Raw genomic sequence first — 25,942 nt, forward strand, 5'->3', positions numbered from 1 at the left:
TGCTTCCGTAGTCTCCCGTATAAATGAGCCTCTCGCCGAAACGAGCTCCATTCGAGCTTTTTTAGGCTTCCAAGCGTACGCACTTGTCGTTGTTGTCCTACCTTCTGTGGTTTCCGTATTCGTGGGAGGGAAGTTCAAGGACAGGAGTCCACGGAGCAACTTGAAGATTTCCAGAGTGCAACCTCTCACCGTCCGTCAACGAAGATGATGTCGAAAACTCTCTCCCGAATCCCTGCGATTTTGGCCGCAGGCTTCGTCATCTGCTCGATTTCGGGCCGAGTCTCCGCTAAGCGTGTCCAGTTCCAGGAATGTGGTGAGTGTCCCCTCAAAAATCCTCTCAGATTCCCCTCAGACACGGCCGGAGTCTCTGATGAGAATATTGCATAATTTCCCTCATGTAGGTACGTAGACTGGATTCCTCCCGAAGTCGAATATTTCGCATTTTTTATTCATTGGGTAGTTTATTGTTCCTAGACGTCAAGACGGCGTGCCTCCGCTGAAGGATCTCGCCAATAAATAAATTCGATCATTCCTAAATGCTCAGAGATGGAAGTCGATACGTTTTTGAGCTAGAGGGATCGCCTGATTCGACGCAACAATCGAATGATAAGGCGTCTGGATGGTTTTCGTGAAGCCGGGGTTGATGAAGCTGTACACTGCAGGAGAATCTGCGGCCACGCTGACAAGAGGAGTTCCGCGGTACGAGATAGTTTTCTGAACTGCGGGAGCGGCGGCGTAGGTCGCGACGGGAGCGGCTCCGTAAGAAATCCTCTTCTCGACCACGGGCACGTGGTAAGCGATGGGAGCGGAGTACTCTATCGTTTTATGGATCACAGGACCAGCATACGTGAGAGTCGTGGCTGGAGCAGCATAGGTGATGGCGGGTATCGTCGAGATCGTTTTCGTGGAATACGAGGACGCGGAGGAGGAGGGCGAGGCGATGGTCTTCACGAAACCTGGAGCCGACACGGTGTTGACACGAGAGATCGGAGCGTGGTAGCTGTGGTAGTTTCCGTAAGCATCGCTGACTCCGAAGTTGGTTGTGAGGACACCTCCCACGGCGCAGGTTGCCAAAGCGGCTACGGAGAAGACGGTCTGAAGGCAGAAGAGAATTCTTGTGAGAACTCGGCGCTTGAACGGCAAATGATGGCCGTATGCATCCTCAAGGTACTTCCGAGTTCATTCGGAGAGAACTCACCAGAGCGTTCATGTTGGAAGAAGAGTTGTTCCGAAGTGATGCTCTGTCTGGACCTCGAGCGCCATTTTATACGGGAAAAGACGCTTCGCTCTTCTCCATGGAACTATTGGAGAAAGAATTCTTCCAACAAGTTCATCCAAGGGATGAGAGCGAGAGTATCTTGTGGCTTCATCCTGGCACGTGCTTCACGTGGGCTGGGTCCCAGAGTGCCTTCGAGCCCGGTGACCTCGTTGGATCGATAAGCAGGCAGCGCGAACGGCAAGGATAGCCGGGATAAACAAAAAAAAAAGTAATGCTCTTCGATGTCATCGAATTCACCTCCACGCATGCATCGAAGCGTTCAAGAGGATCCAGATAAATCTTCCAGAGCGACCGGTGCAGACCGCGGACCGTTAGCGGCTCATCGCAGCCGTCCGTAAGCCGTCTTTCAGACAGTTGATACAAAAGCTCTCTGCGGAGTGATCACCGGATTGATCCGGAGGCGACGCGGCGGTCTTTCAAAATGACGGCAATACCTGCAACGATATTGTCCAGAATTTGTTGCATTTGACCGCCCGTCCGCTCGTTGGTCGGACACGTTGTTACTGTTGGCTGTCTTATGTTCTATGTTCCATTTGATGGGAACTGACACAACAACAATCCGTAGTACGCGTTGATGTTGAACGAGAGCCGCAACTTATTGTTCATATAGTTACATAAGAATAAGGAAAGCCCGCGAATCTTTGTTGTGATTTTCATTCCGTGCCATTTACAACTGGTCACCCGGTGACCCTTGGCTCGCTTTGACAAACGTGGCCCCGCTCACTCAGCCGACGCCATCTCGGCGTTTGGACCCACCGCAAGCAGCTGCGAAAGCCGAACTTCATCAAGTCATCTAGCAGCTGGCAATTTACTCTGGGATTCTAAATTTCGAGAGTTTGCCCCTGGGTTGTCGGTTTCCATTTCGGGAGTTCCATCCGTCGGGAACACCTCAAAATATACTCAATAATATCATAATGTATCAACGGGTAGGATGTTTCCTTTCCACGGTGCATTAATCGATCGCTATCTGTCTCTATGTACATAGCTCGCTCGTTTGTCTGACGGAGCGTTTATCTGCGGGAAAGCGAGTCAGCCGTTCAATCGGTTCGTGTCCGATTTCTTCAGATTAGAAACACGATCCTCCCAGAAGTGGTCTGGAAAGTACCATAGATATCGGTCGCATTTACGGTCTTTTATTGAAGAGTCGCTGACCTCATTCCCGAATAACGGTAGATCATCATCATCCAATAATAATTAGAATTATCGTAGATTTGATGAGCCCGTGCCGGAATCCATTTTTTGGAGCTTTATCTAGAACTGTCGTTCCGTCAGTTAGTCCCCGACTCGATTGGATGGGTGGCCCAGTCTCCTATCACTGTGAGCATTAGCCTATGCATCGAATAGTTCCCCACCTAAAACCGTGTTCTCCATTCTTCCCCAGGTCCTGAGAGAAATGTTATCGCCGTCAATGTTTCCGGATGCATTGTTCAACCTTGCCGATTTGCCACTAATAGCAGCGTGACTTTTTCCCTCTTAGCGAACGCAAGTAAGTGTCACTTGGAACAGCGACAAGCTGGTTGAGATCGGAGTAGATAGTATCAGATTTTCTTCGGGAATTCGGCGACTCATTTCGATTGTTCTACTCTTAGCACAAGCGTCCTCCTCGGTCAACCACGAGGTTCGGAGTTACATAAACGGACGAGCTTTTGGCCTGCCTCAACCCTCAGTGAATGCCTGCGCTGATGGCTTGGTGCAACCAGACTGCCCAATCAGACCCGGTCAGTTATATCGTTTCGTTCAAACGATCACCATCCAGGATAGCCTTCCCACCGTGAGTAGATACCCCGCTGTTTCTCTCCTGATCAGCTTGCAATGTCAGCTGTCTGATCGATGCAATGAGGATCCATTTTTCGTTTGCCACGCATGGAAACTAAGAGAAACTATCGACAGGTCCCGACGACGCTGCAGTTTCTGATTAGAGGCGACGAAGGAGTTGTTCTCGCCTGTGTTCGGATACACTCTCTGATAAGTGATCCTCACGAGTTTTAACCACGGCCCCGCGGTTGCTGCATTTGTTCCGAAAGAACCCGCTATGTGTACATATTTAAATAGATGAAGGATGAAATTGTAAATATTAAGCGCCCAGATTAAATAAAGTTGATTAAAGTTGTTTGAAGTCTGAAATTCTCGCTTGTCTTCGCTGTTTGCTCTTCGTCGCGAATTTCGCCCCCAGAACGACAAGTGGGGTCTGGCTGCGTTTGGCTCGCAGAATTCTCGCATTATCCATCCTGATGAAGCTTGGCGCCTACGACGAGATTTTCGGACGGCCTTCCGCTCCACAATCTAATATCTTGGATGCAGCAACAGCAATCTGCGACTTCAGTAATGGCGCTCAAAGTTCATTCCCACGCAACTGTCACGGTCGTTGTGAGGTGAGAAGCTTTCCCAAAGCAGAGCCAACCTCTCTTGAACATGTCCTCAACCTCTCGCTGAGCATTGAAGCTCATTGAAAACGCTCTGAGAAAATGAGGTGGATTTTCGGGTGAGAATCGAGACTAGAGCTCTAGCATTCCCTCCCCGATATCGGTCCGAGGTCAAGTTGTCTTCCTGGACTGTCTCAATCGACGGAGCTACTCTACATATCATTTTGGGACTCGACCGAACAAAAGCTATTGTTTCTCATCAGTCGAAAAGCCGCAAGGACCGATTCTGCTCGGAACGTAAGCATCTCCGTTTGGCGAAGCCATTCCAGGGAAGAACTAATCGTTATGGATGATCCCATACGGACTTGAACGACCAAGCTTCTGATCGCGTGCTTGGATTCTGATGAGCTTCGAAAAGAACTCGACAGAGAGATGAATGGGCTCACAGTATCTCGAGGAAGCGTTTCCGCGACAGCCGGCGGTAGGTTCTGGGTGCGCGTACGGGCTTCCAGGATCCAATGGGACCGTCGATTCCGTTCCTCAGGTGCCAATGATCCCAGGATCTGTATCACTTACGAAAAGCGTGAGACCTTGTCTGCGATGTATGGATTTTTTCTCTGGAGCAATCGACTCTGATCGGGGCCTGATCGATCGGAATCGAAGCCGTCGTGAAGAGTGATTCCTCTGAAGGCGGATTGAGAATCACAGCGGGCGACCTCGCCGCGTCTTCTCCATAAAAGTGTAAAACTCAATACTGCGACGTAATAGCATCAGAAGAAGACAATGGCATTCTAATCGGAGTTCGCACGCTTCTTGACTAAGTAGTGCACACGCATCTGGAATCGCCGCCAAGGTATTCCAGCTTTACGGCCGGCGACAGTGCTGGGCCAGCTGGCGACACGAGTGACCGGCGAAGAAGTCGACAATTAAAAAACAGCAAGTCAACGGAATCCGCAATGACACAAAGAAGAGGACAACGCGGTAACAAACAGCGATCATTCATATTTCGAATCCTGAAGCCGAAGACCTTCAACTCCGCGAGCTGTTTCCGGCTCGGACACGATTCTGGATGGGGAAGATGTCTGAATTTTCTGAAAATATCGCAGTATTGTTTGGATGATAAGCTTTATCCAGCTTCTCACACGACAAGCACCACCGCTCGCTAATAACGGTCGTGGGTAATGGTAGCTTCTTATCCTTGTCCATTTTTCGACACGATGGCGGAACTCGCTCTCTTTTGTGGAACTAGAACTCGATTGGTTCTGGGCTGAAGAAATCAAGGCTCCTACTGCTGAAGCTTCCGAAGATTCCATCTCCGCATCATTTCGATCGCAAACTCCGCTCCGAAGAGTCGCTCTCCGCCGAGGAGACGGGTTCTCCTCCCGTACGGTTCTCTGTCAGTTTCGTAGAGTCGTAGAGCTTGAATAATATGCTAAGACAGCTTACAAGTTTCATCAGCTGCTCAGGAAGATTTTCGCGCCGTGCTGATAAGGAAGAAACTTGATGAAGATGATGCAAATTAAGATGCCGTGGACAAGGAATTTGTCATGAGGGTTTAGCAACTAGAGAATCGCGATGAGCGCGTACCGCGAAAATGGCTCTGGGGCCGGGTCCATTCTTGAGCTTGGAACAAAAGAGCCGCAGCTTACATAACGTCCAGTCGACGCTCACTTACTCATTTCACTCAAATTCGTAATCCTCACCGGCTCACCGACTGACCGACTAGAGGGCCGAGCTCTGCTTCCCCGACATCGCGTCGCATCTTTTCTGCATCGGTCCGCCGGCGGATGAATAATTACGTGTGTCAGCCGTTCAAGCAGCCGATTGATTCTCGGGGTCAGACCACGAGAGCGATTGGGTAGTTTTCCGCTCCTAATTGTCCTCCCGCCCACCGCAGCGAACTGAAGACAAAAAGATTATGTCACCAAGCAAGTAACCATCGTCCACGTCGGAATCCGACTGTTCGAGCGAACCATTTCGACGACCGAAGCTCGCTGCTTCTGCCCGACAAATGTCTCGTTGGCTGAACAAAGGCAAACGAAACCTTGGTCTCAATTGAAGAACCGCTCCAGCAGCTGCCCCTGCTCTTCAAACTGGTCGCAAAACGGCCAACATGGCGACCGAAACTTCACGTTTGACGCGCCGAACACTGGTCTGTGTGTACATGAGAACAGCAGTGAAAGAAAACAAAAGCGAACGATCCGAGATGCGATTCCAGCCGAGGAGCGGTGACAGTATACCGACGGGGGCGTTATGAAACGAAAGGCGAAAACCGTTCAGAAACAACAGGGGAAGGCATTTATGTCGTGAAGAGGAACGTGGCCGACTTCGACGGGAACAGAATGTCATAATCCTCGGTTTCCGTCGAATTTCGTCGGACCGCATGAGCCACGTTCCTACTTTTCATTCACAGACCACAACGATCAAACGACGGGCACAAGCGTCCACGACTGACGAAGAAGATCCGATTCGGAGGTTTCCCCGGGCCAGCGACAGAAGCGATCCGAAAATCCAGTCAATTCTTCGACATGACTCCCCCATTGTCTCCGAGAGCGTTGACGAGCTGTGAGCGGAGTTCGTCAACCGTGAATTTCTTCAGTCTGTCGCTGTGCCTCCTCTGAGTCTGGATGTCGTGATAATGTCTGTTCACGATGACGCTGCCAGATTTGAAAATCTTCATCTCGACAGCGAAAGCTGGAATGAGGTTCGTCGCCGGCGGGAACAACTTCAGAAACTTGTTGATGGCAAAGAGTTCCTCGTAATCAGTTACATGGAACACGATATTGTACTGAGGGTTCTCCAGGTCCTTGAGTCTGTTCTGTAGGTCGCGGAGGAATTCACTCGCGAGCTGGTACTCGAAACCTTTGACGATCTCCCTGACTACGGCATTATAACAATAGATGATATCCTTGATTTTCGCCCATCTCGGAAGCTTATCACCAGCCGACCAGAAGAACTGAAGCAAATCCATAATGTTCGATCCGCCTTTCAGATCCTCGACGTAGACGCTATCCTCGGCTTTGCGGTTGAGGTAACGAACGAATGAGGCGGCGTTCCGATTTCTGCACGGTACGGTGTAAAGATTGGCCTCATTGTGAGCCGCCATCTGATTCCGAAGGTTGTATCTTTTCATTCGATCATCGTCGGAAAGTTTGAAGTTTGGCGTCGCCGTCAATCGCGTGAGTCCATAATAGCCGATGTACATTTGTTCGGCCGACAGAAGAAGGTTCGAAACCTGAGGCGCGTGAAACACCGATCGGGAACAGCGCGTGCTGTGTTCCTGCGCCAACGCTTGAGCGATTTTGATGATTTTCTTTGATGCGTAGTCTCCGATACGGTGCTGATAGTGGACCGTATAGAAGCGTGACTGCAGAGCTGGCACTACAAGAGAGCTATCCCGTCCTCGGGTGAAATTATGAGACATTGGGAACGGCACCCGGATCGCAGGAGTGAAAAACACCACGCTCAGCGCGAGATTCTTCTCGGGCATCTGCTCGACCACCAGTAACTCCTTGTTTATCAAGTCCGAGAGGATCAGAGCGAATCCGATCATTATTGTCGTGTAAACGAGTTTCCTGCTCGTAGGCACTGCCGATGACTGGATCAGAGCGTTCACTGGTGCGCGCAATAGCTCGAGTCTCATCCATTTCGAGCTCGGCGGCGCAGTATCACTCAGAATTTGCCGGGAGTCGTCCATGTGTCGATTTTTCCCAGGAAATCTCGTCCGCGCGGACTATACCTCTGAGAGATCCGCAGTCTAGAGCCACCGAACGCAGGAGGACGGAGCCATGCGGCGAAACCGAGCACAAAATATTTCCCGCGATACGAGACTGTTTCGAGCGGAGTACAAAGAGCACTGACCGAGACAGTCGAATCAATCAGGAAGAGCGAGAGTGTGCCTTAAGTTGCTCAGAGAGAGGCGTGAGACGTATCGCGTGAGACATGGCTGACCAGAATATACCTTCGGTGAGTTTTCAACTCAGATATTCGGTACTACTTGATGAGTCGATACAGAGGTCGAGAAGCGTCCCAAGGTGTTAGAAAGATTCCGTTGTGGACGTTTTCCAGAATTTCACCTCGCTGCTTCGTTGAACTTGACGCCCCATCCTATCGGTAGCATTGGGCTCTCACCGGGTAGAAGACGAGATGAATGCTGAAAAAAATTGCTATTGCTGAAACCTCAATGTTAGCCAAATGCGGAGCGGCAGAAAAAACTCACCCATAAGACATCATATAGAAGACGGTGAGCATTAAGTGATCACTTGTAGAGCGTTCGCCCGCCCTCTTGCCGGCTCGCAGGCCCGTTCATCTGTCCCAAGTTTCAGTGGCAAACCTTGTGATACACTTTTTCCCCCCCACAAAAGCTCCTTGATGGTGAAGAACACCATCAGCAGCAGCCGCCGCCAAAATAATATAGCTGCCGTGTCAGAAGACGAACCGAAGAATTCTTCGTCTCCTTCTTTTAGAATCGAGGGTGACTACTAAGGAAAGGTCAACTTTTGTTCGCGGGAAGCCCGTCCGAAGACCGAACATTCCGGATCAAAATCAAATCGCGGGGCTTCCTTTAGTCACTGCTATCATCAATCGAAAGGGGACTTGATTAAACGCTACGCTGCCGAGGACATCCTCCTTCAAATGCAGCCGACACTGCATTTGGCAGAACGTCGATTCAGAAATAGCTCGTGAGAAGGCTTCATGAGGAGCTATTGCCGAGGAAAACCGAGATTCGAGTCATCATACGTGGTTGTTTGGTCCTCTACCCAATCACCCAGCCGAGAACTCCGCCGAATTAGAATGAGTCCAGTGTCCGGGTACCTGCCGGAGGATATCTTCGCGCACCTAGCGCTCTGGTCACAAGAGCGAGACATTTTTGAATCCACCAAGTTAGTTTCCGAACTTTCGAAACCCTGGATCTGCATGAGTGTGAACACGGTTTTGTAGGATGAAAAAAAATTATGTATGACTCAATGAATGCCCAAACTTCCCCTCATGTCGAAACGTCGCCGGGGTTTTTAGCCTAGCGCCAGCGCCTGACTCGACAAGCAGGCGCCGCCGCCAACTCAATTCATGCTTCAGAAATGCTCTGGAAGCGACGTTTTTATGAAATAAATTGTCAAATCTTCCGAGCACCAGAACGAACTACCGATGAACTAATGCAACGAATCAACGGCCGACACCAGGCGATGATTTCAGCAAGGTGAAAACCCACGCATCCTCACAAAAAACATCAAATTTGGGACGCATGCCATTTTTGACGACGGAGGTATAATTTGGGACTTCTATCATAGCCCAACTCTGGCGATTCCCATGAAAACCACGCCGTGCCGGCCGCGCTTTCGGAACAGTAGATACTGTTTTCACGCGAAGGAGAGCTTTCTCAAATGTTAGCGTAAGAAAAAGGGATGATCGTCGCTACGTAAGCATTATGGACCTGAATCTCGCGTGAACTTAGGTAACAAGGTAAATGAGCTTGACGAAGTGGATTGCCGAATAATTAATCTCACGACCACGACGGCATTGACTGTTCCGCGACATTTCGGCCATGGCTGATGAACTACAACGTGGTCTGGGGGGGAAACTTTTCACAGATCTCCCAACGGTCACCCACTCGAGGCTTCACCGTCGTGAGCGAAGTCAGGCAAGGAGAGCCGTATCGTACGCTCAAGGCGAGCGCGGATTCAAACTTTTCTCCAGTAGCTCAGGGTGAAATTCGGTGCGGTTCCTCGACTTCGAATACCCAACCGGAGATCATTCAGCGTTGAAATATTGGGACTTCCGAGAGAAAAGAGCTTTCACGAGAATGAGTCCACGGATGAGAGGCTGGCCCGTGAACGACAGAAGTTTTCCGCGTCGACGGATGGCTGCGGATAATTGGAGTGCGGGGGCCGTGTCATTGAGTCTGATTCTAGTTCCACGGATATGTGCGTAGTATTCGTCTCAAGTTCGCCATGGCGAAACGGCCAAGAGCGAAGGAAAAATCGTCCGTCATCCCGCTCGAGTGAAAGGCATCAAACGTTCTCGTTCGCGCTGTCTTCCTATGTATAGCATGACAAGCGGTCAGACAGCGATTTTAACGGTGGAATACTCGCTTATTATGTTGTTAAGTTCCTCGCCTCCACTTTCTTACATCAGTGGCATGCGGCACAATAAGCGCCGCTGACTACCGGACCCGCGAAAGTTTCTGGACGATGTCTGGCGGTCGGGACGCGCGCGCGGACTTCGTGACATTGTGGGCTGCCCCTTCCCGCTCATCCTGGGAAGGTACGGAGGGCTTTAAAACGACCAGGGACCGCCGCATGGATGCGACTCGACGGTCAGCTTCTCGACGGATCTTCCTAGCACAGCAAGCATGTTCAAGGTACTGGAAGACTCTTCTGTGCAACTCAATGATGTGCTCTGAGGATACCCAAGCAGGATATTTTGTGTGATGTGCCAGTGTTGAGCATAGAGAAAGCTCAGTCCCATTCATTGAAACCCCGTCTCTTCCCGGAACTTCGGCATCGATTATAGATTCGGTTTATAGATTCGATTGCGCGAGGGGGTCCCGCGGAAGCTTATTCCTCTAGTTCAAGGTCTGAAGTTTTTTCTTAAAAAGTAAGCTAACCGCATCGCCTAATTGATACTTAGGCCCTCGTGCTCTCCGCCGCGTGCTCGGCTGCTCTGGCTGGTCATCATTATGCTCCAGTCTACGCAGCGAGACCCCACCATTACCAACCCCTGTACGCGGCTGCCGATGACGTCAAGGAGGTTCACGCAGAGCCGGTCTACGCACCACAGCCTTACTCGTTCGGATACGATACGGTCGACGAATACGGCAACAAACAGTTCCGCCAAGAAACCTCGGATGCCAGCAATGCGAAAACTGGCTCTTACGGGTACACTGATGCCAACGGGATCTACCGTCGTGTAGATTACGTCGCGGATGCCGCTGGTTTCCGAGCCACCATCTCGACCAACGAGCCCGGTGAGTTTTCGACTGCTCGGAGAGGACCCGAAAAGTGGATTCTGGGTCGGGGTCTGAACTCTGCTTCTTATACTCCCTTCCAGGTACGAAGGCCGGACAGTCAGCTGATGCGATTTTCAACGCTCCGGATGGAGTCAAAACAGCGACCCCGGTAGTCAAGGCGGCGTCAGCCTACCTCGTACCCACCTACGTCAGAGCCTACGCTCCCGCCGTGAAGCCCGGGTACGGCTACGGATACCGCAAGCGCGCTTGATCGTGTTGAGGCCGTAAACTTATTTATATGAAAACCAATGAATGTAAATGGGGAAGAGAATGCCAAATTCGTCCTTTTTCGATTCGGCCGACTGCGCCGCAATTTTCCCATCTGGACTTGATTTCTTTGTACATACAAACGTCTTGCTTGGGGAAACTTGTCGCGACCCAGGGAATTGGCTCTGGAGAAATCGGGAAGAACCAAATTTCGCTGAATCGATTTATGATTCTCATAAAGATGTGACACACGAGGATGCCATGGAACAAGCTGTTTTCAATAAAGGAAAAAGGTGCCAGTTGGAACGAATGGTCGTCACCTGTAACGAAAGAGTCTCCGAGGATGGGTTTCTGGAGGAGAAGCGGAGTGGACGCATTCCAGCCGCATTTGAATCAGCCCATTGAACGATGGCTTCGCACAATATTCTCAGGGCTGCGGCTCGTCGCGGCGTCCGTAGTCGAGCATGCCCAGCGGCGGATAAAAGCATATCTGAGGGATTTGGAATGCTCAATTATCTCTCATAAGGAATTTCGAGGGTAACCAGAATTCAGCATGTTGAATTTCTCCCGAGAACTGATATCGACTACGATTTCAGAGCCACCGATGCATCTCTCCATTGGTGATTGATGGCACTTCTGGGCTGAGTCAGAAACGATTCTTGCAGAGTCCCGGATACGTGGGGTTGGGGGAGAATCCTCCCCATGGACTACTCGCCGGTCCAGACTCTGCGAAGTCTGCGACCGTGGGGGCTGTACGATTCGAAAAAAGCCGCCACATGAGCAGACAGCTCATCGCTTGTTTTCAAATATCTCGAAAGAGGCTTCTTTCTCACTCTCTTCATCGTCTTCAGAACAGTCACAACTGCGGTCGGGAGAACTTCATCGGTAAGTTATTACCACATTTCTGGAGATTCCTTTCAGCTCATGGTTTTGATTAATGCATCATTGATCAATCCGAACAGTTCCGACGTCTTGGGCACGCTCATGACTCCAGGGAAACGCTAGCCGTGACTTTTCTAAGTAAAGGGGGCTCACTTCCTCTCTCAGGGAACCTGCGGAACTTGCGATCTCTACATCGACGAATTAGCGCGTCGCGAGATGAATCAAGAACTGAGTAACCGCATCCGGCAGAAGCTCGTGGCGACAGGGGAGGAGGAACGTCTCAAAGAATTGCTCAAAACAAGACTCCTATCAAGCGGATGGAGAGACGAACTCAGTGCTGTGGCCCGTGAATACCTCAAAGCCAAAGGTAAGACCCACCGATCCCGGTCGAAAACGTAATCCGCTCATCCATGCCCCGTCCGGTCAGCAGAATCGAACGCCTCCGGCCCTATATGTGGGCAGTCGATCGGCCGACCTACGCATGCGTACAGTCTCCTGGAGCGCAGCTTCTTCCGCCCCCTCATAAAGAAATCCTGGGAGTCGGATCCTCACGCTGCCAAATCTTCCCTAGGTGTCCAGCATGTAGACGTGGAGGAGTTGCAGAACGTACTCTTGGTCGAAGCTCGGAAGTCGATTCCGGATACCGTGAAAAAGGAACTCCTCGTAGAAATCCGTGACTTTGTGATGCAGCACGAGGGAATTCTCTGAGCAGTCAGCTCGAATCTTGATCTCTCGATTTTCATATGAGATTTCGCCGAATCGTTGAAATATTCCACCACGAAAATCTGTGGTTTGACTCCTGTCGAGTAGGTGTGAGCGAATATTTGTGCCGTCAAACTATGTAAATAAACAAACATGAGTCTGTTGAGACGCATCTTCTTTGTAGTCTCTGAAGTTTCCCGAGACAAATGTCTCTCTGCGTAATACTAAAGCTTCTCCTGCGGTCATACGTGAGGAACATCATAAGTCAGTAAGGACTCATCCCAAGCTTCCCCTGTTCCGAGTCCGGAATCAGAAACTGCCGCTCCCGAGGTATGATACAAGTTTTGTTCCGTTTCCATTTCATTCGTCGGTTTTGGAACCACACTTTGACCTGCAAGCGAAGAGCATTCGGAAACGATCGTTAGGAGCGCATCCAGAAAGCGTGGCGTGGAAACACGCTACAACGAGTCTGAATTCCTACCTGTCTCTCGGAAAGTTGTAATGACTGGGCTATTTCGAATCTTCTCAATCGGGTCAGATAATTATGTTTCGAAAACTCTTCCTCGAGAATTCTCAGTTGCGATTTCGTGAATGCTGTCCGCTCCTTCCGAGATCTCGATCTCTCGTCGTTGAGCTCACCGTCACTCACGGAGTCTGCGTTCTCGATTGAGCTCCGCGATTCTGACTCTGGAAAACGATCATGAGTCGACATCGAGATAATCCGGCAGCCTCGATTTTCGTTATAATTCCTCCCTACATTCAATGAATGCTCGACTGCCCGATCGCTCGAATCTGACCTGACGTCCGGACACAGACCTTGGTTGATTTTCCTTGCTGCGAAGGCTGCATTAACATCGTCGACTTGGAGTATACGGTCAGCACACGGTGGCGCTTCGTCCACGCATTGCACGAAATGCTCGTCCGGCAGATTGTCCAAATGACTGAGGATTCCTTCTATCTGGGGATCCGTGTACCACTCGTCCTTGTAGGTATCAGACAGTCTCGTGTTGACTCCGTCATCATCCCTCGGGGCTTGCAGCGTCTCAAACCATTCCATGGCTGGAGCTAGAGCGTCTACGGAAGATCGGCATCATTAGAGATCCGGACGGATTTCTCCGCGCATCGCAAAGAGGCACTTGAGGAGCCCGAGATGGAAGACCGACAGGCTGAATCCGGAACACGATGCTTATACACACAACAACATTCGCGCGGAGCTGCATCGAATTTGAATAGCTCGCCGAGACTGGGACTTGGGTTGGCGCTCTCTCGGAGAAAGAAATCTAACGAAGGTTCCGAAGCTCGTCAGACTTTCTACTTATCTTCCCTCATCGCGGACAGATCCCCGTTCCGTTTCATGGATCAACTGAGCATCACGTCAAATCGGCCTCGATTCGGGAGATCCGATGCGGAGAGTCGTTCTGGGGTTCAATGGTGAGGTCTTCCCGTCGAGCATCTTTCTGAATCATCCGGTCATTGGCAAACTGTGCATATACATACGAACAGTGTCTGACTCACTTTGAGGAGATTACGCGGTCGACATACACGATCGGCGACGGAGAGAAGCCGAATGGGAGTCAGATGTCTTGGCGACATGGGGACCTTTCCCATGTGGAAGAGATCCGTGCCGGGCAAGAACCGAGACGGGCTGGAGGCGGATCGGATAATCGTCACAACTCGGTGCGGAGCTCACTGGTAGTCGGAAGGGAGAATCTCGAGTGGGCTGAGTCTTCGCCTGGACTTCGGAAGCGAAGAAGAGACTCGCAGATTGGGCTTCCTGAGCCGAGAGTTCGGCACATTTCGTCCGGCCCAGATTTCCGGGACTAAGGAATCCACGCCCCAGATGATGTCGCGCCTTCGGGATATTTTATTTGAGAATGGCTTCCGATTCAGCAAAGTTTCGGTGAATCAGGGATCTAACGGATAAAACGAGGATCCATTCTGGTCGCCGGAGGGCCGATAGCCCATATCTGCCATGTGCCAAAAAGAGTTGGGGAAATCGACCCTCGCTCGGAAAAGGCGCGCTTTTTTATCGGAAGAGAAGCTTGGGCGTTTCGTCGTGACAGCGCGTTCCTCTGCCCACTCAGCACATGGCGATCGACCCACACAGCTCGGAGCGGCGGAGAATCCTCTCGGCTCGCAGTCTCCGAGAGTGAGCTCCGATATTGACATTGTTGGCGGACAGAGGATCGTCTTCCATAACATTGCAGAACAAGAATCGAACCAGTTGACCAACCATAACCCTCGAAGTGATAGCTGCGTCGTGAGGGAGCGCCTCATGGAATTTTTCTAGCGAATCTATAACTACATGTCTATACTGGTTCAAGGATAGGATAAATCTGGAGATAAGCGAGAGGCAGAGTAAAAAAGAAGAACGGTCCGAAGAAGGGTGATCTCGGGCCAAGAAATATTCCACTTGATAGTATCGATCATCAATCATAAGCGGAGGCCTCCTTGATCGTAGATGTCGTTCAACATGTACTCCACAAGTTCGTAGAATAATCTTTGGATCCGTCTATATGCCCAAAGACTCGATAAGACGGAGGTTTGTGCTCAACCGGACGGCTAAATTTTCTCCGAGAAATTTCCGAATTACCGACGAGAGCTGGATGATTTAGGCCTCGGAGTTCAGCGCAAGTCCCTCACCGGAGTGACTAGCCCCAGGAGCTGCATGGAATGGAACTGTCTGGTTGAGGAGCCGACTAGCACATGTTTTTTTATTCTTCATCAAATCGCTCGCGGAGCAGCATGGATTCGATTGGAAGATGGCCCGGCACCGCTCGTGGCCGTGGCAAGCATTCGAATCACGTTCTGCGATTATTTTTTCTTCGGTGGTATCTCTAACGGGAACTGCCAACAACGCAAGGTCACATTGGTTGGGATTCACGCGTAAGTAGGTAGTTATTCTATTCGAAATCGAAGGCGTCGATGGAATTGACGGTCTGCTGTTTAGGATGCGGAACGACGTCGAGAAGCTGCTGCGGCAGAAGCGGCACCAGCAGCGATGGGCACAGGCGCTCGGGCAACTTCAAATGGAAATTGAAATGAGAAAAACGTTGCTTTTTGATAGATGACGCGAAAATGCACTCACAGCATGAATCTGCTCAGGAATGCACACGCAATGCAATGTTGCGAAAAGAAAAGAAAAAAGCGAAAGATCAAAATTCTAGAACTGACTTGGTGTTCCTTGGCCGATGGATTCGGGGAATGGCCCACCGTAGGCTTGGATGGCGGCGTCGGGACCAGATGGGGCGGAGGAAATGTACACGGCATCGGCGGGGTTCTTCGATTCGGTTCCCAATTCGTTGGTCTGAATTTCGGGATGGAAACCGCTCTCGTCGGCGGTATATGTCACGTGACGCTCACGGCCGTCGGCCAGCCGGAGGAAATAGTTTCCTTCGGCGCGGGAAACTCCGTCGAACTTCTCCGAGTGGCCGTGTTGCCCCTCTTCGTTCTCGGACGTGTAGGCGTACTCATACGGGGTGGGTTGCGATAGATCATCGTACTGCTGGACCGTCGCACGTTGCGCGACTCGGATTTGCTGTGCGGCCTGGAATCGGAAGAGTATTCAGGAATCACGGTGAGCAGAAATTCGATGGAGCAGAAGTTCCTGTCAGAAATCATTCATCAAGTCTAGGCGTATGTCATCCCACTCACAACACCGGCGACGAGAACGGCGAATGTAACAAACTGGAAAGGTACATATATTTTCGTTTAGAGGTGAGATTGCTTCGGAGGCGAATTGCTGAGATGTGTCGAGAGCTAGTAGCTGAACCAATCCCTCCAACTTACGATCTTCATGATGGTTTATGTTGACTTTGATGACATTCGACCGGCTTTTTATACGGTAGCGGCGACAGAATCACAGTGGAGGGTTCAAGTCTCAATTTAGCCAGACGACAAGTAATCGGACAGCTGATCGACTGACTGAACTACGTGACTGAGCTGAACCAAGAGACACTTCTGCTAGTTGAAGTCTCGTCGCTGGATCAGAAGATGCCACCACATCCATGTCGACGCAACGTTTTTATCTCCGATATGATCATCAGCATTGGGCTAGTCTACGCAGACAGTTCGTTTCTCTGTCAGTCACAACGATGATGGGACTCATGAATACACGATGATAGGACCGATAAGTAGTGCAAGGTTACCCAGCACTAACCGTATCCAGGAGAGGTTTCACTGATTCTCCGAGCGGCGGAAGACATCCAATCCGACTCGCTGTTTGACCCTCGAGCTCTAGGATGGACGCCGTCGTTCGTTAAGCGATGAGAAAGGTATCCAGGGCGACTCGAGCGATTCCAGAGCTTTTCGTGGTCTAGAGACGCTCATCTCACCGTCGATGAAGTTCCCGACGAGCTTCGTTGAGTCGATGATCTCATTTCGAATTATTCTATCCGAAGTCAGAGTTATCAAGTGGCTCGCCGCCACCTCAGTCCCTCCTCGGAGGGCGAGATGAACATGGGCCATTGGTGAGCGCGTTCCGCGTGAGGGACAAATTTCCGGGTTTTTCCTCGGAGGAAGCAGCGCTGATTCATTCGTTGCCGAGACGGTGAGAACCTGAGCACTGGGTAGGAACGTGATTGGCATCAGATCCATGAGCGGAAAAGACTCTGACGCCGCTGACAGCTATATTCTTGCTCAAGTAGACTTCAGAGACTTTCAGCCGACTGCGATGCAAGTTTCCGACGAAACGCGGGCCAGAAAACTGAGCCCAGGTCTGGTTCTATAGGGGTAGGTTAACCGACGCGTACATCAGATGGCAATACGGGCGTCTACCTGCGGGGATTAGCCGATGAACTCCTCATTTACTCAGAATGAACACTTTCCTGTTAGATCGAAGGAACATAAAAAGGGCTCCACACCTGGGAGACCAACTCAGAACGCAAACAACTCGCAAAAACATGAAGGTATAGTGAATCGTGGCTAATTCCAACAGTCTGGTCAACTGGAAACCTTATTTCCCTCATCAGTCTATCTAGACGAGTGAATATTTGTGTTTCGTGAGAATCAATACGAACTTCCCGACTTACAGACCTACTTGCTCGTGGCTTTCCTCGCGGTCGGTTCGGTGAGTAATCCCCCGATCGAAAAACATCGCTAGCCCACCGTTCCGCTCTTTTTCGTCTCGAAAGTTGTCCCATCGTTTCGCAGAACGAGACAGTTGAGCTCTATGAGCTTAATATGAGCTCAATACCGATTGACTTTCTTCTCGTTCCTCCCTCAGGTCGCCCAGCAGACCGCTCAACAATCGGACGACTTCGCTCAAGAAACGCCATACGAGTACGCCTACACTGCGGAATCCGACGAAGGTTCACACGGCCACTCAGAGAAGTTCGATGGCATCGGCCGCGCCGAGGGCAACTATTTCCTCAAGTTGGCCGACGGACGCGAACGACATGTGTCCTACACAGCGGACGAGAACGGATTCCATCCCGAAATACAGACGAACGAATTGGGAACCGAATCGAAGAACCCCGCCGATGCGATCATCATCTCTTCGGCACCGTCAGGACCCGATGCCGCTATCGAGGCATACGGTGGGACATTCCCGGAGAACTTGAGTCAAGCTCCTGTCAGAACCGCTGCGCCGTTCTCAAACATCCCTCAGGCACCCGCCAACCGTCGCACGAGTCGTTCCCAATGAAACGTTTCTTTGTGAGCGGAATGCACCAACAATTGGCCGGAACAGAATAGCCATAGAATCACCAGAGATGAAATTCTTCGATGGATGGGAAGCTGCATATATTCATTCCTGAGTCAGGACGAGAGATGAGAGCGATACGAAAGGAGATTCCATTGCGAGAAATGAATGAATAAATGCCGATTTTAACTAAATTCGGGTCGCTTCGGGCCAAAAACAACCGCAAATCACCTGTATTGGATTCAACTGTCAGAGATCGATAAAAGAAAAACATGGTAGAGGGGTATAGAAAAAAAGGTAAAGCCCGAGCTCGAGACGAGCTTTTTTTTATTAAAGAGCCTGGGACAGCATCAAGAGCTTGTGCGTACCTAGATCACATTAAATCGCTTAGGATTAGGATCGAATCCGATGCCGAATCGAGCAGTTTATGACCCGGCATCGCTCTGGATTATTTTCGATTTGAGCTTCCTGTGGACCTCGGGATCGTTCAGCTGCTCTTCAGTCAACAGCGAAATCCCGAGTTGGTCTTCCCGGCTGAAAGGTTGCGCCATCTGACGCAGGAACTTCTTGACAACTTGAACGCCTTCTTCTGTGCTGAGATTGCACAACGAGTCTGTCAGATACTCTTGGATCCAACGCGGCAGTTTGCTTTTTTATCGTATCGAGAGAATCTCTTGTCTGCGAACACCATCACGCCGTAGTCGGTCTTGCCTCGAAGAGCTCGGCCAACACACTGCGCGGCGTGCCTCATCGCATCGAAAGTAAGGAATTCTTGCTCTTTAATCTGGAACTGGTCGCGAAGGTACTCCAATCGAGCTCTGAGCACCCGACTCTGGGTGAACACGTACGGAATCCCGAACATGAGGACTGCCCTCCCTAGATGATGGTCGAAATCGACTCCCTCAGAGACTTTCCCTCTGGCGACAGATAGGAGAACCGCTCCTCGACCGCTCTCCACGGCCTTGACGTAATGCAAGAGAGCGAGACTGGTCTCAGCGGAATCCTGCGTTTCGATGAAGAGCAATTTCTTACGTAGAATCTGATCTACGATACCCTGCTCGTACCACAACGCAACGACATTCTCCAGGTATTGGTATGACGTGAAGAAAACCACCAAGCCATCGGGAACGACTGCGCTCATTTCCACAATAAGGTTGCCGTAGTTTCTTATGACGGCGATGTCGTCTCTGTTCTCGTAGCGCGACGATATGGCGACTTGATCGTTGCCTTTGCTGATCACTATGGGGCAGATCGACGGTCTGGCCAAGGTCATGGTGAAGGACGCCATCACAATGGGATGGAAATTCAGGATCTTGGGGTACATTTCCAGAGGCGACAGCGTACCGGAGGTTATGATCACCGACTGAAATCGATGGAAAACGGGCCTTATCGCAATCGAAGCATCCATGCAGCTCAACTGCAGCGTGCAGTTCGGAATGTTCGGTGTTCGATCGTCGTAGGGTTCGATGATCAAAGTGAATCCTTTGGTGTACGTTGAGATCAGAGTGGCAAAATGGCACATTCGAACTAATGGCGAGAAGTTCGCCACGTCCGATATCTCCAACGATCGGAGGAGACTCGACAAGCGCTCAGCGCAGAATCGCAGCGGCTTCCGCTCGATGCAAACCTGCTTGCAGATGTCTTTCAGAAAGGCGGCAGGCGATTCCTGCACGACGTGCTGAGTTCTCATTCGGTGCTTCACGTATTCGTAGAGTCGACGCAAAAACGCGGTGAAGTGCTCGGCGGTCCTTATCGATCCCGGAATGGCCTCCTGGAGGACTTCGTCCGGGAGCACGGGATTCGGCATGATGATATCGGTTTCACGAGCTTGTTGTGCCACGCGTAGGCCGTCTACGAGTTTCTGATATTCTTCCTGTAATTGGGAAGCGTCCGTCTGCCGTATATGGCGCACTCGATTCTCGACAACGACTAGATTCGCGTTGATGACATCCATCATCTTCTTGCTAATGGTGACGCTCATGGAGTCGATGCAAACGTTATCGATATTGTGAGCTTCGTCGAAAACCACAACGCTGTTCGAGTTCAGCTCTTTCGATACGATGTCGGCGATCTTTGGATCGAGCAGGTAGTGGTAACTGTATATGACGACATTTGCGTGCATGATTGCGTGTCGTGCAGTGAAGTACGGACACCAGTGGTGACGCTGACCGTATTCTTTCAAATCATCTATCCCATAGACTCCGGGCGGTAATAACATTTCACGGCCGTGAGTGTCGAAACTTTCGAAAAAAGTGCACGTTTCCTCTCCTTCTTCGCCTCTCTTATAGGCCGAGGTGAAAGCGTAGCATTTTGCGTCGACGACTCGTCCATCTTTCTCCTCTGATATCGCGGGATGTAAGCAGAGATTCTTCCGAGATGTGAGACACAAGCCGAGGATGTCGTTTGAGGAGCTGATGAAGGCCTCTTTTTTGTAATATTCTCGAAGCCGCCTTACTTCTTCAACGACTTTCTCAATTTCAGGCATGGTACGCGAACAATACACCAGTTTGCTGATGACGCTCGGGTAGGCTTTCTGATACGCCAGGATAAGCGAGAGCAGAGTGGCCTGGAAATATATATTAGCGAATGAGTCTTGAGAAAGTACGAAAGAATCTCAGGAAGGGCGGGAAATCGTGTTTCGGACGGGATCTTGATCGAATGGAGAACTCACCGTCTTCCCCGTTCCGGAAGGCATCTCTAGAACTCCATGACCCTTGGCGTCGAGGCATTGTTTGAGCTCAAGCATGTAGCTGTACTGCTCGGGGTAAATGAAGTCGTAAGGGAACAGCACTTCGAGTCCGTCGACGTTCACCTTCATCTTGGCAGACCTTGTATCTTATAGATATGTAGAACCCTCCAATACAACGGCGCCGGCGTTTCGGAGAGAAGTTGGGAAACGGGACGAGGGCCGAGAAAAATCCGTAGTTTCACATTAAGAGAGAACGAGACCGTGCGAGTCACATGAGACAACCACCGCGAGAGTGACACTAGATACGGAGTCTTCGAATGTGTGTTTCTCGCTCCACGCTGCAGCTGACAGGTGCCCGGGGAATGAGTTTGTTTTGATATTTTGATTCCGAAACCAGTGCTCATGGGAGAGGGAAGATTTTTCAAATGACATCTGACCGCGCTCTTCAGATGACCGTCTGACTGAAAACACAGATCATGGGTGTCCAGCTTCTCCCCGACTACTATGCTGAATGCATACCGTTGCGTGATGCCAGGAAAGAACATTGTAGGTCTTCTTCTCCGCAAGTGACAAGGATCCGACTCTGATGAGTACTAGGCTTCGTGAGGAAGAGCTCGAGAAGCGATTATCGATTTCCCCCGTTTCCAGTGAAACTCCCATAGCGAGCAATGATCTGTGCGTCTGTAGGGACTCGAATGGGCGACATACGTATGGAATCGAACGTTTCACCGGAAGAATACTGTCAGAGCCATCGATATGGATCTCTCCACAAAGATCTTCGAGCACGTGTGACTGGCGCCTTTCGGAGGAAATCTCAATCCACTCCTCCATGTCGAGGAAATCTGACACCAAATTGAGTGAAAAAAATTCTCGAATACAGATAATCATCATCATCATATATACCGTGTTTCCCCGAATATAAGCTAGGGCTTATATTCGCCAACTACCCGGAAAAAAGCAGGAGGGCTTACTTTCGGGGTAGGGTTCATTTCAACTTATGAAACAAATCGGAATGACATCAAAAATCCGAATTCGACGAATTACCACGATGATCGTCAATCGAATACGACAATCTCATCCTCTTCTGTCACGCCTTGTTCACAATCTAAATCTAAAGCCTGAAGAACCCCCTCAAGCCTCTGACTTTCGATCGCAGAGCGATCCCTCGGGCCGAGTCGCTCGTGTTTCCCGATGTAACTGTCCTCGAATGCATGACTTTTATCGAGATAGCCTGCGCGGAGAGCATTCGCGACACACTCATTCGAAATCTTTCCCCAAGATTTCCTGACCCATGAGACAACTTAACTCAAAGGGTTTTCACGAAATTTCCCCGCATGTTCCTCTGCAGACGGTGCTCGATGAAATCGTTGACGTTCGAGCGCAGATAATCTTCGAATGGTTTATTTATGGCCAAGTCCAGCGTCTGAAGATAACCTGTCATGCCAGCGGGAATCATGATCTGATCAACGCCTCTACTCGCGAGAAATTTCTCCATGTCTCGGGACAATTATATGGTACTTATCGCTATTCCTGAGGTTGAATACCTACAATTTGGACTCGCAGACCGAAGGGCTTACTTTCGGGGTAGGGCTTATTCCAGCGATGAGCCCGAAAATTCGTGTGGGGCTTATTTTCGGGGTAGGACTTATATTCGGGGAAACACGGTATGTAGCTACTGGAAGACAAACAGGTTTTCTGGTTGAGGATTGACTTGATACCGACATAGAGCTTTATGCCTTGAATTTCGTAGCTCGAGGTAAAAAACTACGCCGCATCGGAGGCCCATGCGAGCACTGAGAATTCCACGGTCGAGTCGTACAATATACTGACCCTGGAAAATGATCGAAACCATATTGAGTTCTCGCTTGGGATGGCTCTTTATCCTTCGCATTCCTTTGCAACTTCCGAAGATGTTATATCTTCGAAGTGATCGCCTCCATGTCCTCTGCGTTGAGCATGAAGTTGATTGCCATCGGCAGACTCACAGACGATCACCGCAACTCCATGGCACCAGCATAGAACAACTCGAACACCCCCACGAAAAGAGGGCAGAATGACAGTTCAAGGTATTACCGTAAGTGAAAAAAACATCAATGAGTACTCAACTTACAAGAACAACCAGCACGACATCTAGGTCTCGACCATCGAGCGCAGAACTCCCGGATCGTCGAACACAGTCTTATTCCTTCGCGCGAAACCTATGCCTTAAAGGCGAACCGAGGAAGAATACACTCTGTCGAACGTAATCGAATTTAGACTGAAGTACATGATGTCAGAATATCCACCACGCTGTGCATAATCGTCAGGATGCTCACGAAGAATCGAATCACATGGTGGAACTTCAGGGGGATGCCATAGATGCAAAACGACGCGACGGCCAGAATGTCCGGCGTCATCCTTTTCCACGGCAGTAGCCCGTGGATTACAGTCGGGGGCATGCTCGAATTAGTTTCTCGCGCTGATACCGGCAATTCATACATCGGCAACGCCCCGAAGATGTTAGTTGAGATCCTTGAGCCCAACCCGAATTGCGGTTCTCCGATATATCAGAAGAATGGATGTGCGCGGTCCATCCGGAGTGTGAAATTTCATTCTTCCGTCAGCGTCCGACAGTGATTGTCGCTCAAATGACCCGGAAGCAGCACCCTGTTGCATCTAACGATATAGGCCGTCAATGCGCGCTTAATTCTTCGATCCCTGGAAGCGACTTGTGTAGATTCGCCGCCTCAATGGGGTTCCTTCGACAGGCCCGGACATTGCCCATACTCGGGGACATTACATGGGCGCAGCATCTGAGGACTAGTTTGGGTTCCCTTCGTGATATCAAGGGGTTGCGAACGATATATTTTAAGCTGGGGTTGGCTGTTGGCTCCAAGATGCGCGGTGGCGCGCGACAGATTCGAAGCAGGAGACGATTCGCAATCCTGATTGAGACATGACAGAAAATTAGGCAAAGTCCGCGAGATAGTCGAAAATATGACTTAATCCTTCAGATGGATCGTGTGGCGGCTGATGCCGACATCCGCGACTGTCCTGCCTTTTGCATTTCCGTCCACGGGAAAAAGCACCGATGCGATATTTTAGTCCTGCACACCGTGAGCGAATGAGAGTCTGACCATGGGAGGAAGAAACTCATGATAATTGTCTGTTCTGACCTGTACTCTCGGGAGATCACTCGCTCTGATCGAAGTTTCCAGATCCACCATAGTTTGCTCCTCCTGACTGAGAGTGTTCCCCGAAGTGGATTTCGCTGATGAACGATGACAACTCCTCCAACGCTGGGGTTTGATCCATCTTGCCTCTGTCAGCTCGAGTGGACTTATTGCAGGCAGGCCCACGGCTTTCCAGCGATAGCTAATTGCAAAGTCATGAAAGCGAAACTCCAGCAGAAGCTGATGAAGGATAAACACGTTTTCCAGGAAAGTATAGTCTTGAAGCCCACGTCCACTTCCACTCCGAATTTCTGCATCAAGAAGCTGTCCAAATGATCACTTCGTTCCACGACGGCAACGTAGAGTATCTTCCGACGGAAAACTTTGATCTTCTTCGCTATGAGATCGGTTCTAGACATTACCAATAGGAATATATAGAGCTGACTTAAATTCTGAAGCACCAAGTAGACACCTTCTCCACATTGTAAGCTCGATACGGCGCTCGGGATTTCGCCAACCAGTCTAACAAAATACTGAATATGGAACATCACCGAAAACATTTTGAATTCCCGGTTTAGAAGCCCGTTCATTCGGTGGATGTCCGCGCAGCAACTCGTGATGTTTTCCTTACGCAGGCGCGAGCTGATCGCATCGATATCCCCCGCGTAGAGCATAAGGTTCATCGCCACCAACAGATACACGATGGTACACACAAATTTCATGACCGTGGCGTAGAATAATTCACCGATGATCGAGCAAGCTGGACAAGCAAAATATTCAATGAAGTCGCTTGAAGTGAAGAAATCCACCAAGAAATTGACGAGTCCAATCACAACGATCAGTGCGAACACTAGGCTCGAAACTATCCATCGCAAGGTTCTGGCATTCGTGAGCACAGACTTGTTTCTTTTCGCAAAACCGATCCCCCACAGGTATAGAGCCAACGAATAAACCATATCGAAGGTCCACGTGAAGTATACTATGTACATCATATCCGGATGTCCCTCGGAGCTGGCTTCCACAACCGCGACATAACCATAAATGTTGTAAATGACATTCAGAACACTCATTATGCTTACAAACAGTCGTATCACAACATGAATTTTGAAGGGCGTTTCCAGTATGCCGAAAATTTTTAAAACGGTCACTAAAAGGTCAAACGCCATCCCAACTTTGATTTTCGGACTCCCAGATGGCCAAATCTCCTCATATGGAGTCTTGAGCAGTCGGAGAATCGCGGACACGTTCACTAAAAACGCTCCGTACGGAGTTAGCTCGAGATCTGCTCTCCACTGCCGATCGCAAGAGAATGGATGCTCTTCAGGAACCCGAGGGATGCAGTTCCATTTGCTGCTCGGAATCGTCGAATCGATGTTTCATTATTCACAGAACTGTCCCTTCGGCTGCTCAATAATTGAGAGAAGGGAGCCACATGGATCCGAAGATCAGGGTCGAAAACCCTCTGATTTCTTACGTTCGAACGTGTCGTGCTCTCGAATAGGGTGAGTGCACTATCATCAGGATCTTGTGAGTTGGATATTCTTTTCTTTGGACAAAAGCTCGGAGATGCCACTGATTGATTTGAGGTCTAATCGAAATCTATTCTATCCCGCAGGGGATCGACGGCTTCCGCGGAGAGAATCGATCCCCCAGAACTTCAAATTTCGGAGCGCCCCGAGCTCGAAAAAATGCATCCAGGCACTGCCCAGAAGAGTGGCAAATTCAACTGGAGTGCGGGGCTCAAGTGAATATAATACCCAATAAAAAAACTAAGGCTCTTTACCTGAAGGGAGAGAGGTGATAGTATTGAATTTGAAGAGTTTAGGATCATACGTTGAAGGGAGGAAATGAGGGTAAAGGGCATTCCATAGACGGGATGTGCGGGAGAAAGAGGTTGAGGCGAAGTGAGCAGTACGATTGGAGAAAAGCTGGACAGAGCGGGGGTGCTGCTTGGTGCTCATTCTGGTTACACGGGCGGGGACCGAAATAGGAGGAACGAGGGGAGAGATTCCATCTGAGCA

General features: G+C 50.2%; 6 protein-coding genes across 6 annotated transcripts; 4 read left to right on the plus strand and 2 right to left on the minus strand.

Moving 5' to 3' along the window:
* Positions 1-204: 204 nt before the first annotated feature.
* On the plus strand, positions 205-3,399 carry LOC100906528 (NPC intracellular cholesterol transporter 2). The gene is made up of 4 exons (XM_003737058.1): positions 205-313; positions 2,661-2,765; positions 2,869-3,050; positions 3,170-3,399. The coding sequence occupies exons 1-4, from the start codon at positions 205-207 to the stop codon at positions 3,266-3,268; spliced, it is 495 nt and encodes a 164-aa protein (XP_003737106.1). The 3' UTR covers positions 3,269-3,399.
* Positions 3,400-6,157: 2,758 nt separating this feature from the next.
* On the minus strand, positions 6,158-7,339 carry LOC114828464 (uncharacterized). The gene has a single exon (XM_029112732.1). It carries the CDS (start codon positions 7,337-7,339, stop codon positions 6,158-6,160), a length of 1,182 nt encoding a protein of 393 aa, XP_028968565.1.
* Positions 7,340-9,950: 2,611 nt separating this feature from the next.
* On the plus strand, positions 9,951-10,928 carry LOC100900754 (cuticle protein 10.9). The gene is made up of 3 exons (XM_003737022.1): positions 9,951-10,000; positions 10,270-10,606; positions 10,690-10,928. Exons 1-3 carry the CDS (start codon positions 9,992-9,994, stop codon positions 10,857-10,859), a joined length of 516 nt encoding a protein of 171 aa, XP_003737070.1. The 5' UTR covers positions 9,951-9,991; the 3' UTR covers positions 10,860-10,928.
* A 764-nt stretch (positions 10,929-11,692) lies between these two features.
* LOC100900901 (transcription and mRNA export factor ENY2) lies at positions 11,693-12,611 on the plus strand. Its single transcript, XM_003737023.1, has 3 exons — positions 11,693-11,740; positions 11,903-12,104; positions 12,309-12,611. The coding sequence occupies exons 2-3, from the start codon at positions 11,954-11,956 to the stop codon at positions 12,443-12,445; spliced, it is 288 nt and encodes a 95-aa protein (XP_003737071.1). The 5' UTR covers positions 11,693-11,740; positions 11,903-11,953; the 3' UTR covers positions 12,446-12,611.
* A 4,706-nt stretch (positions 12,612-17,317) lies between these two features.
* Positions 17,318-18,301, plus strand: LOC100906821 (cuticle protein 14). Its single transcript, XM_003737060.2, has 3 exons — positions 17,318-17,346; positions 17,472-17,507; positions 17,664-18,301. The coding sequence occupies exons 1-3, from the start codon at positions 17,341-17,343 to the stop codon at positions 18,081-18,083; spliced, it is 462 nt and encodes a 153-aa protein (XP_003737108.2). The 5' UTR covers positions 17,318-17,340; the 3' UTR covers positions 18,084-18,301.
* A 204-nt stretch (positions 18,302-18,505) lies between these two features.
* On the minus strand, positions 18,506-21,131 carry LOC100906965 (general transcription and DNA repair factor IIH helicase subunit XPD-like). Its single transcript, XM_003737061.1, is given in 3 exon segments — positions 18,506-18,729; positions 18,732-20,646; positions 20,752-21,131. Coding segments are annotated over 3 exon segments (2,286 nt in total). The 5' UTR covers positions 20,899-21,131.
* Positions 21,132-25,942: the final 4,811 nt, after the last annotated feature.

The sequence above is a fragment of the Galendromus occidentalis genome, unplaced genomic scaffold (genome assembly GCF_000255335.2).
Source record: "Galendromus occidentalis unplaced genomic scaffold, Mocc_1.1 scf7180000075389, whole genome shotgun sequence".
NCBI lineage: Eukaryota > Metazoa > Arthropoda > Arachnida > Mesostigmata > Phytoseiidae > Galendromus > Galendromus occidentalis.